The sequence below is a fragment of the Furipterus horrens genome, unplaced genomic scaffold (assembly GCF_987537825.1).
Source record: "Furipterus horrens unplaced genomic scaffold, mFurHor1.1.pri manual_scaffold_3, whole genome shotgun sequence".
In the NCBI taxonomy this organism is placed as follows: Eukaryota; Metazoa; Chordata; class Mammalia; order Chiroptera; family Furipteridae; genus Furipterus; species Furipterus horrens.
The window spans coordinates 122,918,918-122,933,223 of NW_028327173.1; the positions used below are offsets into that span (position 1 = coordinate 122,918,918).

The 14,306-nt window shown below is 36.0% G+C and overlaps 1 protein-coding gene across 1 annotated transcript in view; it reads right to left on the minus strand.

The window, feature by feature from the left end:
* TTC6 (tetratricopeptide repeat domain 6) overlaps positions 1–14,306 on the minus strand; it is a 218,113-nt gene that overhangs the window by 113,575 nt on the left and 90,232 nt on the right. The window contains exon 6 of the mRNA XM_090270118.1: positions 13,432–13,626. Within this exon, the coding sequence (XP_090126244.1) occupies positions 13,432–13,626 (195 nt within the window). The remainder of the gene's footprint in view (positions 1–13,431; positions 13,627–14,306) is intronic.

A 14,306-nucleotide genomic window follows, 5' to 3' on the forward strand; every position in this document is an offset into this window, starting at 1 on the left:
CCCTGATACATGCGCTTCTGTGACACATACCACTAGCTGGACCACAAACAAGAATTAAGTCTTACATGTTTTGCCATGGTATCTTGGGTCATTGTCTGGATTGAGCAGCAAGGAACAAGGCCAGTAAGGGGTAGGGTAGGGGGCAGGATAGGACTGGACCTGACCACTGAGGAATGGCAGGACAATGCAGGAAATGGGGTGGTGGGGGAAAGCCAGCACCAGGTAGCCACGTTGGAAGGAAATGTAGAGTAGAAGACAGAACACAGCATTCCAAACGCAGGACAACAGACCACAGATGATGCACCAGGAGTGGCATCAGAAAGGCCTAGCATGGGACAATATCACAGTCCAGTGAGGGGCAACAAGTGATGGGAATACAAAACCAGGCAGTATTTCATGAAAGCTTCCAGTAATTAAGTAATGAACACCAGGGAAGGCTCCCATAGTTATCAAGACCCCAGCCCTGGCCTAGAACTCAGAAACAAGATTTCAAATTCTAAGAAGAAAAAAGTAATTTAAGATAGAACGCCTATCCTATTATAAGCAGAAACTCTGCTTCTAAAATTGGTCACAATGGATCAAATACAAAACAGCAACAGTGAGTAAAATATGATTATCTCAGATTATTTAACTAGAGCCCTTTAGGCTCTTCCTAGCTCATACCAGTGTTGGTTCTGAAAAAAAGATGAGAACAAGTATTCAGATGAAGCATAAAGAGAAAAAGAGAGAGAGAGAGAGAGAGAGAGAGAGAGAGAGAGAGAGAGAGAGAGAGAGAGAGAAGTGAGGGTATTCACAAGTTCACAAAACAGTGGGATATAATGGACCATACTTAAAGTCACGGAGACCTGGGTCCTGGCTTTTGCCGGCTCTCTATATATGGACTAGACACTTAATCTCTGAACTGCAAATTCTTTACTTGGGAAATGGAATGATTTTATCTGCTACATAGAGTTGTGGTTAAAACTAAATTACATAATGAATATACCTCAATGATTTTCTAATAGACACTTCTCTTTTTTCTTTTTAAAATATTACTAACCAATTTGTATGGTTCAGTTAATATCTTTTGAATGGAAGCATACTTTATATAGTTGATATGTAAATTGTAAATAGTAGAGACAGTGAGTCAAAATAATTACCCAAGTTCCTGCCTTTCCATTTTAAAATAATATCCCCAAAGGAATATAAACTATCAAAACATCTTTAATGTCATTTTTACAAGATGTGTGCATATATATATATATATATATATATATATACCTGCATGCACAGATAAAAAGCCCAACATAATCTTTATCATATAGAAAAACCAATAGTAAAGGTCAGCCTCTACTACAATAATTTTAACAATCACAGAGAAAAATTGTAGAGACAACATTTTCAGATCCCACCCCACATTATTGCCAACAACTTCCAGGATTCCGAATGACTAAATTAGTAATATAAACCTGCATCTTCTGCTTCTCCTACTTAAGGTTATAAAGTAGTATTCTAGGGGATTCCTGTCAAGATGGCATCATAGGCAGACATGGCTCACCTATTCGCACAACCACCTCAAAATTACAACTAAAATATAGAACAACCATCAGCCAGAACTGTCAGAAACGAAGTTGAGTGGAAATCTGACTACGGAATTAAAGAAAACACATCCGTCGAGATGGGTAGGAGGGGCGCAGACACGGAAAGGACTGGTCTCTCAACCACGTGAGGTGATAAAAATTCAGGAGGGATATCTTGGGAGGGAGGAGTCCCAGCTCCAAACCAGGCCCCCCCAACCCAGGGTTTTAGTGCCAGGAAGATAAGTCCCACAATTTCTGACTGCAAAAACCAGCAGGGATTGAACTGGTGAAAGAAGCTGCAAGATCCCCAACCAGTTCATCTTAAAGAACCCACACATGGATTCACCTACTCAGACTCACTCCCTCTGGGCTCCAGCACTGAGGTAGCAACTTGAGGGGTATCAGTGGCATACAGGGAGAAACTGCAGTGTCTGGCATCAAGGTGAGCAGAAGCCATTGTCTCTTTCCTAAATCTCACCCCCACCCCAAGCCAGCAAGCTGGTGCCACAACTGAGACTCCATCAACCTTGCTAACACTGTGACCCACCTAGGAGATCCCCAGAGACTCTGCCCCACTCAACTTATGGGCCTACCCAAGCTGCTTTTCCAAATGAATGGCTGGGTCTGGGCTCCTGCTTCACACCTTCCTAAATCCTATCAAACAATCGGCAGCTGGCTTCAGTGAGCCCCAGGTCCAGCACTACCAGCAACCAGCTTATAGTCACAGCTTCACTTCACCTGGGAATCTCCAAGCCCAGCACAAGTATAATAGTAGCCATCTCAGGTAGCTTTATAGCTCAGGCAGGGTGCCCCGGGAAAAACACTTGATCTTCACTACCAGGGAACAGCTACAGACCAAGTCAGAGAACCACTATCCTACCCCTGCACAGCTGATCCTCCACAGAGGGTGCAGGTTGGTGGTCAGTGCTCACAGCCAGTTCTTGCAGCTGACCGGCCTGGATAAATCCTTCCCATTGATCTACCAACAACAACCAAGGCTCAACTACAAGAGGAGGGTGTACTCATCCCACACAAAGGGTGCACCTGAGTACCCAGCTTTGGTGATAAGGGAGGCTGTGCCCCTGGACCCTACAGGACACCTACTACATTAGGCCACACTACCAAGACAAGGAGACAAAGCAGGTCTACCCAATACATAGAAATAAACACAGGGAGGCTGCCAAATTAAGAAGGCATAGAAATATGGTCCAGATGAAAGAACAGAACAATACCCCAGAAAAAGAACTAAATGAAATGGAGATAGCCAACCTATCAAATACAAAGCTCAAAGCACTGGTGATAAGGATGCTCAGAAAAATGATTGAGTGTGGCCACAGAATAAAAGACAAAGTGAAGTTTATACAAAGTGAAAAAAGAAAAATATAAAGAGAAGCAACAGTGAATGGAAGGAATCTGTGATTCAAATCAATGATTTGGAATAAAAGGAAGGAATAAACATTCACCCAGAACAGAAAGAAGAAACAAGAATCAAAAAAAAAAAAAAAAAAAAAAAAATGAGGGTAGTATAAGAAGATTCTAGCATATCTCCAAAAATGCCAACATCTGAATCATAGGGGTGCCATAAAGAGAAGAGGAAGAACAAAAAATTGAAAACTTAGTTGAAAAAAATAATGAAAAACTTTCATAATTTGGCAAAGGAAATAGACATACAAGTCTAGGCGAGTCCCAGACAAATTGGACCCAAAGAGGACCACACCAAGACACATCATAATTAAATTGCCAACAGCTCAAGATAAAGAGAGAATCTTAAAAGCAGCAAAAGAAGAGAGTTACCTATAAAGGAATTCCCATAAGACTATCAGCTAATTTCTCAAAAGAAACTTTGCAGACAAGAAGGGACTGGTAAGAAGTATTCAAAGTGATGAAAAGCAAGGACCTTACAACCAAGATTACTCTAGGCAGCAAAGCTATAATTTAGAATGGAAGGGCAGATAAACTACTTCCCAGACAATGTAAAGCTGAAGGAGATCATCATCACCAAGCCCTTATTATATAGAATGTTAACAGGACTTACTTAAGAAAAGAAAGATCAGAATTATGAAGATTAAAATGACAACAAACTTGCATCTATCAACAATTGAATCTAAAAAAAAACAAAAACAAACTAAGCAAACAACCAGAACAGGAACAGAATTGTAGGTATAGGTATGGAGACCCTTTGGAGGGTTATCACCTGGGAGAGAGAAGCATAATTGGTAGGAACAAAACAGACATGGAGAAGTTAAGAATAATATAGGAAAGGGTGAAGTCAAAGAGCTTATATGCATGACCTATGAAAATGAACTAAGGCGGGGAATTGCTAGAGAGAAAGTGGATAGTGGGCAGAGTGGGACAAAGGGAAAAAAACTGGGACAACTGTAACAGCATAATCAATAAAATATACTTAAAAAAAACAAGTAGTATTCTAATGCCTCCAAGATGAACATTCAAGAAATGCCACTTAAGTCTATCCAATAATATTAACTTTGGGCAGCCAGAAATGCCCTACCTTCATTCAAAGATGAGTATACAAAAATCAAATATCAGTTCTATGGAGAGTCTGAAAAGTATAAGAAAGAAATATATCATTCAAAAAGTCATATAAAAAACATATTTTGAAAAAAGGTGTATTATATTACAGAAATTAAAAAGAAAGATTTGTTTTGTCCAGGAAATTTTTAAAATGCTGTCACAAAACAGGTAACAGATAAGTTCAGATAAGTTGAAAGACTTAGTTTTATGCCTGGCTGCTGTGGCTCAGTGGATTGAGCGTCTGCCTGTGAACCAAGTGTCGCTGGTTCGATTCCCAGTCAGGGCACATGACTGGGTTGCACGCCAGGTCCCCAGTTGGAGGTGCATGAGAGGCAACTGCACATTGATGTCTCTCTCCCTCTCTTTATCCTTTCCCCTCTCTCTAAAAACAGATAAATAAAATAAAATAGAATAATAAAAAAATAAAATAAAGTAACCTTGTTAAAAAAATCATCTTAAAAAAAAAAAGACTTAGTTTTCTTAACAGGTTGAAGAATTAAGAAAAAATAGAAAAATGCTATAGCAGTATTAAAATGGTAGTTAGAAGGAATATTTAAAATTTGCAACTCAGAAAATGGAACAAAGGTTTGAGAGATGATAACTGTCGAGGACAGATAATGAAGATCCAATATGTGGCTAATTGATATTCCTGAAGAAATGCACGAAATAGATTGGAAACACTATTCAAAATAAAACAGAAAAAGTCCTAAACTGAAGAGCTGCATTTGCATATCAAAACAGCTTTCTGTGTATCAAGAAATATTAATTAAAAAGCAATACACTCCCAAACATATGCTAGTGATATTATTTAATTTGAGGCAAAATTTTAACCCCTATAAGCAACTAGGAATGGAGGAGAAACAAATTACATGCAAGTAAAAACAGGCTGGCTTCAGATTTCTATCTTAAAACATTACATATCAGATAATAATACAAACAAAAAACACACAGACAAATGTTGCCAAATATGTCATTATAGGAAATAGCAAAGAAGCAAAAAAGAGAAAGAAAATACAAAATAAGATGATAAAAACAATACCAAGTATGTCTGATATGACAATAAATTAACAAGGAGTGGTCCAATCTACTACTTAAAAAATTCTGATTGACTTAAACAATATTCAAGTCCAAACAATCTGTAAGGGACATGAATAAGAAAGATTACAGATAAAAAGCATGTATCTGACTTAATGTCCTTTTCAAGGTCTTGTCCAAATTCTGACTGACAATTTCTAGGTTTTCCTGATTAGTTCTTGTGCATACAGTTTCAATCAATACACGTTCCTGACTTACTGCTCCCTTCATTGCTTTTGGTAAACACCAGGCGTCATAATATTCAGTTGGCATGAACAGGGCAAGGATCAGTTCTTCCGTATTTCCATTTAACTCTGATCTGACACCTTTGATTAAATCCTCCATAGGTGGTCTTGGTCAGGATTGTGGTCACTCAAAGTGACATTGTTCTTGTACAAATAAAACAGATGTTCAGTCAGATGTATCAGAAGACCCGGCACAATGACTGCAAATGACCTGAGTGGAGATTACTGAAGGCTTCATCTAGCTGATGTGGGCCAGTAGGAGAATTGTTTTTAATGCATGAAAATATTCAAAGCTTATCCTTCAAAGCAGTGACTGACTTGCATGTAGCAATATCAACCATCATCTAACCAAAATAGCTTTTTATTAAAGACTGCATGTGGTTATTGCTTTAATTCCAATGTGATTTTTTCTCTATATACAATCAATGTAAAGCCATATCATAATGATGTAGTATTAACTCAAGGTTTTTAAAATATAATTTTCTCACTGCTCTTATTCTAATCAGGACACCAACTTGACTAAAAATCACAACACTCCCAAATAAATAAATAAACAAAAGGAAAAGCAAACATATACCATATAAATAAAGCAAGAAAAAAGACAAAGAACAGTTTCACTTTTTATGAATTGTACAATCTACCATGAAAACAGAACCACAATGAACAGTTTCTTTAATTTCCTTCAACACAAAATTGTTTTATATAATCACATATCAATTTATATATTCAGTTCTACTTCTTTCCAGCATCAACAGCTTTACCACATCTTTATCATACTGCAATCCATCCCATCACTGGATGCACCACAAAAAGTCTTCCTTTGATGAATACTAATGTTGTTTCTAATTTTTCGTTCTTATAAGGACAATAAACATCCTTATGCCTTTATCTTAGTAAATGATAATCATTAAGATATAAATGGTATTTAAAGCTATGGTGCAGGATAAGAGATCAGTTTGAGAGTGTGGTAGGGTAGAAAAGAGGTTCTAGGATAAGCCCTGGGCACTCCAATGTTTTGAAGTCAAGAGACGATATACCAGCAAGGGAGACTTGAGAAGGCATGGCCAGGGAGGCAGGAAGAGAACAAGAGAGAATGTGGTATCAAAGGTCAAGGAGTAAATGTGTAAGAAGAGAATATGCAACTGTGCAAACTGCTACTTAAAAGTCAAGATGAGGTCTGTGATATCTTAAAGCAAATTTAACCATGTCATTCTTAAAAAAAAAAAAAAAAAAAAAAAGCACTATCAATGGCTTCCCAGTATACTGTGAATAAGAATCTCCCCCTCAAGTCCTCGCACACACATGTCCTAACAAGTACATACAGGGCATTTATAAAATGCTACATAATCAGCCTCTTGCCTCCTCTCCAGCCTCAATTTCATTACTTCTCCTCCTGTTCTTTAATACTGTACTTCCTTCCAATTTTCAGTTGAGTTCCAATTGTCCACAGCAGGCACTTTCAAATTCCAATGTACATAAGAATCATCTGCATTTATAACAAGTTCCCAGGTGATGTTGGTGCTTCCAGATTATGTGCTGTTAGACTATAAACTATACTTCTAAGTAGCAACGACCTAAAATACATTCTTTCCCCTCCTCCTAGCTATCTTCTATTCATTTCTCAGATTTCAATTTAAGTATTATTTCCTCAAACCCCTCAAGATAATGAGGGACTCTTCTTCCATGTTTCCACAGCACCCTGCCCATCTTCATATTAACTGTCAGGTTTACAATAATTAATTCACTACCTTTCTTCACTGTTTGTCTCCAAGTTTGCTGAGGGCAGAGATTATGTTTCTCTTGTTTGTAGATGTTTCCCTGGTGCCTACCTCTATGCCTGCCACATAGCAAGTACACACAAAATATTTGCTGATCGATTTAAGTAACTATTCAGATCTGTATTTCTTGGCATGGAAAGATAATCACAATGTAGTAAGTTTTAAAAATAAGAACCATGGATACAGAGAGCGTTTTGATGGTTACCATATGGAAGGGAGGTATGGGGAAATGAGTGAAAAGGTAAGGCCATTAAGAAGTACAGATAGGTACTTACAGAATAGCCATGGGGATGTAAACTACCGCATAGGAAGTGGAGTAGCCAAAGAACTTACATGTATGACCTATGGATATGAACGATGTTGTGGGGATTGGCTGAGGGAGTGGGAGGTGCTGGGTGGAGGGGGGTAAAGGGGGAAAAATTGGGACAACTGTAATAGCATGATCAATAAAATATGATTAAAAAATAAACACCCAGAAAAAACTGAAAAAAAATCAAGTTACAAAATATATCCCAAATAAACATGATTTATTTGCATATAGAAAGTCTGGAATCATATATTTAAGGTGTGATATCAAGATTAAAAAAAAAAGATTTTAAGTAATTGTTTTTCTTCTTTGAATTTTCTTGCATATTTTTTCATATTTGCTAAAATATTGTATATTTATTATTTTGTATCAAATTAATAAATGAAATTAAACACTGAATTCTGACACTTAAACTTTAGTTTTCCAAAACTGTTGTAGTTGCTGTTGTTGTTTTTTTGAAACTTAGAAAAACTTTTAATGTAGAACGCTTTGCATTTTGTTTCAATTCATGTCTGCTAGTTTCTCTTTTTTATTATAAATTAATTGACATATGAAATATGATATAATTAATATGTCAATAATAATTGATAAAAATGCATCACAAAAACTTCTAAGGTTTTTACCAAGATATTGATGTGTACTTAATATGTTGTTAGTTCTCATATGCATATGAATGTTCTCAACTGTACTTTCTTTTCATTTTCTTTTCTTCGCATTATGTCTCAATATATCTTCAAAAATACTTTTGTTTTTAAGCAGTGTATATCATATTGTTTAAGAATAATCTCTTCTTATAAAAGTTTGATTTCCACTTCTTTTAAGAAAATGAAATGGTTTGCATTTATCATTAAAATATTATAAAGCTTTTGTTTTTGTGCTTCTGAGCATTATCTTTAACATGTTCCTTTGCATTTTCAATAGCTACTTGTATTTCTTTTTCTATACAGAATTTTTATTTTGTTTTCCTATTACAGTTGTCCCATTTTCCCCCCATTGCTCCCCCCCACCCAGCCCACCCCTTCTCCCTCAATCATATCCCTCCCCGTTGTCTGTGTCCATGAGTCTTTTATGCAGGTTCTTTAAACCCTTCCCTTACTTATCCCCCTTCTCTCCCTCCCCCCTCCCCCCTAATAACTCTTATTCTGTTCCTTAGTCTACTTAGTTCATTTGTTTATGTTGTTCCTTAGCTGTTGTTTTAATGTATAGTACTAGCAGTTTGTCACACTTAAAAACTTTTTTTGATTTATTTATTGTTTTTCTATTACAGTGTCCCACTTTTTCCTCCATTGCTCCCCCCACCCAGCCCACCCCTTCTCCCACAGTCAATCACCACCTTGTTGTACATGTCCATGGGTTATTTATACTAGCCCCTTTACTAAACCTTTCCCCTATTTACCCCCTTCTCTCCCTCCCTCCTACCCCCCTGGTAACTGATACTCTGTTTCTTGTTTACATGCCACTGGTTCAATTTTGCTCATTTGTTTGAGTTGTTCATTAGTTTCCTGTATTAGATGATATTATATGGTATTTGTCCTTTGTTGCCTGGCTTATTTCACTAAGAATAATTCTCTCTAGTTCAGTTCATGTTGCCAATGGTAGGAGTTCCTTTGTTCTTTCTGCTGCATAATATTCCATTGCGTAAATGTACCACAGTTTTTTGATCCACTCTTCTACAGACAGACAATTAGGCTGTTTCCAGCACTTGGCTATTGTAAATAGTGCTGCAATGAACATAGGGGTACATAAGTTTTCTTGAATTGGTGGTTCAGGATTCTTCCTGTATGATCCTAGCAATGGAATTACTGGTTCAAAAGGCAGTTTCATTTTTAGTTTTTTGAGGTAATTCCATACTGTTTTCCATCGTGGCTGCACCAGTCTGCATTCCCACCAGCAGTGCACTAGGATTCCCTTTACTCCACATTCTCCCCAGCACTTGTTTGTTGATTTGTTGATGATGGCCATTCTGACAGGTGTGAGGTGATATCTCATTGTGGTTTTTATTTGCAGCTCTCTGATGACTAGTGATGTTGAGCATTCTTTCATATGCCTATGGACCCTCTGTATGTCCTCCTTGTAGAAGTGTTTGTTTGGGTCCTTTGCCCATTTTTTAATTGAGTTGTCTGTCTTCTTGGTGTTGAGATGTATAAGTTCCTTATATATTTTGGAGATCAATCCCTTGTCTGAGGTATCATTGGCAAATATATTTTTCCATATAGTTGGTTCCCTTTTCATCTTGCTGATGTTTTCTTTTGCTGAGCAGAAACTCTTTAGTTTGACATAGTCCCATTTGTTTATTATTTCCTTTATTTCCCTTGCCCTAGGAGATAGATTGGTGAAAATATTGCTACATGGGATTCTGAAATTTTCCTGCTTATGTTTTCCTCTAGGACTTTTATGGTGTCACAGCTTACATTTGTCTTTGATCCACCTTGAGTTTTGTCCACATTTTTAAAAATATGAGTAGGAATTTCCAGTATAATTCAAACCTGAGTTAAAGCTAGATCTGCTGATCTATAGAGCCAGCACTGCTTACCACCAGAAAGCTGGCTAGAAGGGGTACCTGATTTCAGAAGGTTAGCCAATTTTTGTAGGACAGCATTTTTGCTAACTCTCTTTATTAATGGTGGGTCTAAAAAACACAGAGGCAATTTTACAGAGACTAGTCAGTGACATAGAATGTAAGTCCATAAATAGACTCAATAACATATTATAATTTAAGGTCTACAAAGCTGGCATTACGAACTAGTGAGAAAAAGTGCATTTATTAAATAAATATTATTATGCAATTGGCTAGTCATTTGGGAAAATTGTAATGCCTATTCTTCTTATGAAATTAATAATAAATGGATCAAATACTTAATTTTTAAGAAGAAAGCCATAAAATCAGTAGATGAATATGAGAATATATTTAAATTTAAATGTAGAAAAGCTTTCAAAGAATATCAAGACTAGAACACATAAACAATTGTTAATTTTTACTATATAAAAGTTAAAACTTCTATATGCATAAATAAACCATAAACATCCTGAGAAGCAAACAGCAAAGTAAAAAAGTCTATAATGTATAACAAGAAATTAAAACCTTCAGTATAAAAAGACCACTTATCAATACAAAAAAGACGAACGGACAGCTCAACAGAATATAAATTGGTAATTCTCAAAAGGAGAAAGAACTAGCCAAGAGACATCTAAAAATGTGTTCACCCTTACTGGAATAGAATTTAAAAAAATAATAATTTTTTTCATCAGATTAGAAAAAATAAAGAAGATCGTCAATTAGTAGTTTGACAGTATGAAAGGAAATGAACAGTGTAATCAATTGTTGGTAGGTGTATGAGTTGGTATAATTTTTCTGGAAAGAAGTCCAGCAATACACATCAAAATTTTGAAAATAAAAGTGTATTAATTAACTCCACAGCTAGGAATTTTCTTACATCACTGCTTGGTTAAGTTAGTGAATAATAGGAAATAATTTATATATTCACACATAACCTTGAGTGAAAAAGATCCTTCTGTAGAATGCCACACATGGTTTAAGCACATGCACATACAAGAGATGTTCAGAAGGCTGTTCACCAATGTGTAACATTAACCTAGGTGTTTAAATATTTTTAGTAGTTTCCCTTATTTTGAAACCCCAAATCTAAAATTTCATGCCAAGGATTCTAACTAAATGTCTATAAAGTTCTCTATAGAATACAGACATTTTAAAAGCAAAAATATGAACAATATAGAGCATTTTATAGTTCTCATAAGAATTGCTGCTTAGCAAAATAAACTTAAGTTTGAATAATACATTGCTATTTTTTAAATAAACTTAAGTATGTACCCATGCTCTTTCATTCAAATATCCATGGTGTTTGCCACAAATAATAATCACTAGATGCAGAATTAGGAAAGCATGAAAACTGTGCAACGCAAGTGTTATTATGCTTTGTTGTTAACAATTTATTGCACAGAAAACCCAAAAAGCCACCACATAAAAGGGCATTAATTTTCTGTTTACAATTACCTTTCTTAAGAACACTTACTAGTTTAGAAAAAAAGTGTACATTATTCTGAACTTGTAGGTTCATCAGGCAGCTATATTTTGAAAGGTTAAGCTATGTTTAGCAAGGTAATCCTCAAGAGTTGGATGCCAGAGAATTAGATATTCAGTACTTAAATGAACTTCTTATTTGGTACTTAGGAACGATTTGCCGAGAATTAAATTATCATCATCAAATAGAACATTTATTGACACTCTTAAAAAAAGAAAGTGAGACCTACTTGAAGAAAATAATTTTACAATTAGAAAGAAACCAGTATTTTTTTAACACTTTGCATGACTAATAGAAGCTGTAACTCCCCAAAATGATCTTTTGCTTGCAAACTAATGGTGGAAATGGCACGAAATAGTAGTTTCATGACTACTAGATTATGTTTATGTCTTTATTTTTTATTCTCAGCTTTAGGCTTTCAATAGAGATTCCAAAGATACTGGAGAAGTTTTGAAACTTCCAAAATTCTTTGCATATAATTTTTTTCAAAAATTTAGAAAGCATTGACTTGATAAATAAAAACTAAAAGGCTTAGATGTATGACGTTATAAATAACAAGTCATTAAAAAATATCTTTGCCTAAATATAAAATATACATGAGAATGACCTTCATCTGGGAACCTAAATTGAATCTGACTGTGATTACTAAACAAAAAAACCAGATGATTTTAAACCATGAAATAGGGCAGTTAAGTGTTACAATTTTTACTAGAAGTCAAGTTTATGACTGTGGACTCAGAATATACCATGAAAAGAGTGGATAAGTTACGAATAATTTTGTGATATTGTAATTAGAAGTGATATTTTAGAATATTATTCTACAAATCTAAAATAGTTAAAATATAATATCAAAAACATTTCTATTTAAACTTGTTAATATTTAATATTCTTAAAATGTGTAGGAGATGATTCCTAGCATATCCACTGAAAAGCATGCACTCTTGATAGGCAGGTGACATCACCCCGAAGGGGTGAAAATTAGTGCCTTGTGTGGGTGGGGGGTAATAGAGGCTTCCTCTTAATGTGTATAGAACACAACTATACAGGACCATAAACAGATGTACAGTATATCTGGGGTATTAAAATTTAGTAAGGAAGGGCTATTAGGAAAAAAAGTCTAGAAAGTCTCTTTAAGGGGTTGATAATGAAAAAAGCTTTAGAAAAACTAAGTTAGACACATCTGGATTCTAATCATTAATCAGAGATAAGAACTTGGGCAAGAATCCTGATGTTACGGAGCCCAAGTTTCTCATGAATAAAATGGAAATTATGACTTCTCACTTATAGTTGAAAATGTGAACAGGAAAAATGCAGAACACAGTAGAGGTATGATTATGGCCAAACAAATGTTGGCCCTCTTCCCTTTTCTTCTCTCTTTTTTACTCTTCGCCAAAGAATACTCAGATTCAAAAGAAAGTAGGACACAAGAAGAAATGGAAGAGACAGCACAGACAATGACTTTTGTACATGATCTCTGCACTCAGGTGTGCCCAGTGACAGTGAAATCTAAGACTGGCTTCAGATCCCAAATCTGTGATTTTCTTAGTTGGGTCAGTCTGGTGAAGTGACATGACTTTTATGAGCCTCAGTCTTCACATCTGTACTCCAGAGTTGTTAAGAAGAACAAATGAGACAATGTATGTGACACTCTTTGGGAACCATCAACCACTAAACTAAAGTTACCTTATGATAGGGCATGGTTCGTGTTAATGATGGCAGGAAATGAAGATACTGACTAGACTGCATGTATGTACTGGGAAGAAATGAAAAAGAATGAAAACTGCTCCTCTCTAGTGTCCAAGAACAAAATCAAGTCTTCCAATCTAAACCTCAAATGCATGATTTCTTTGCCAGTTTAAGTCTAGTTTAAAACAAAAGTCCCAGTAGAACTCTTACCTATCTCTTTGCTCTTCATCTGTGGAGTGATCATCTAAGAAGGACTTTCCAAATATTCTGAGTAGAGTATCGTGGCCTTTCTTGTCAGCTGTATGATATACCCGAGAAGCCAGGTGCAAGTCGACAGGCAGTACCCGGTCTGGGACAGTGGAGCACAGATCGTGCAGGGTAGAAGTGGAGTGGTCTTGTGGTATTCTGCAACAAATAAAGTGGCTTTCCTTTACCATTGTGTGGTCTTTTGATATAAAATACATTTACACTGACAGTTTAGTTCGGGTTCTGAAAAAGATGCCTAAATGTAGGAGATGAAATTTAAAATTATAATAATGATTTATAACAAAGTTAACATCACAATCGCAGGCCATTGACCAGATCCTCAAAGTCATATATCCAACTGCCTGCTGATGTCAACCTATGTCTTACAGATACCTCAGAATCAACAGATCTAAAAGCAAACTCATTATCATCCCACCCCAAACCTCTTTTCTCTTGAATTCTGTAACTCAGATGGTGATACCATATCCAGCCATCATGCATTACTCTTTTGCAACTCTGTCCAAATGCTAATACCCTGAAGAAGTACATTATCCATTAACTAGCATCAACAGAACCCTAGGTCTAAGTTCATGCGGTACCTCCTTTATACTCTGCGGAAACTTGCCTATCTTAATCCCCAGCTTCACTTGCCACCTAATGAACCAATACTTGTTGAGCACCTACCATGTGCCAGACTCTGTGCTCTGTGATTTACACATATTCTATCTACAATGAACCTATATAGAAGGTATTATTATCCTTATATCGGAACATGCTTATTTTGTATAAGTCACAAAATTAGTGAGTGGCTACTAGGATACAAACTCAATGCTGCTGAC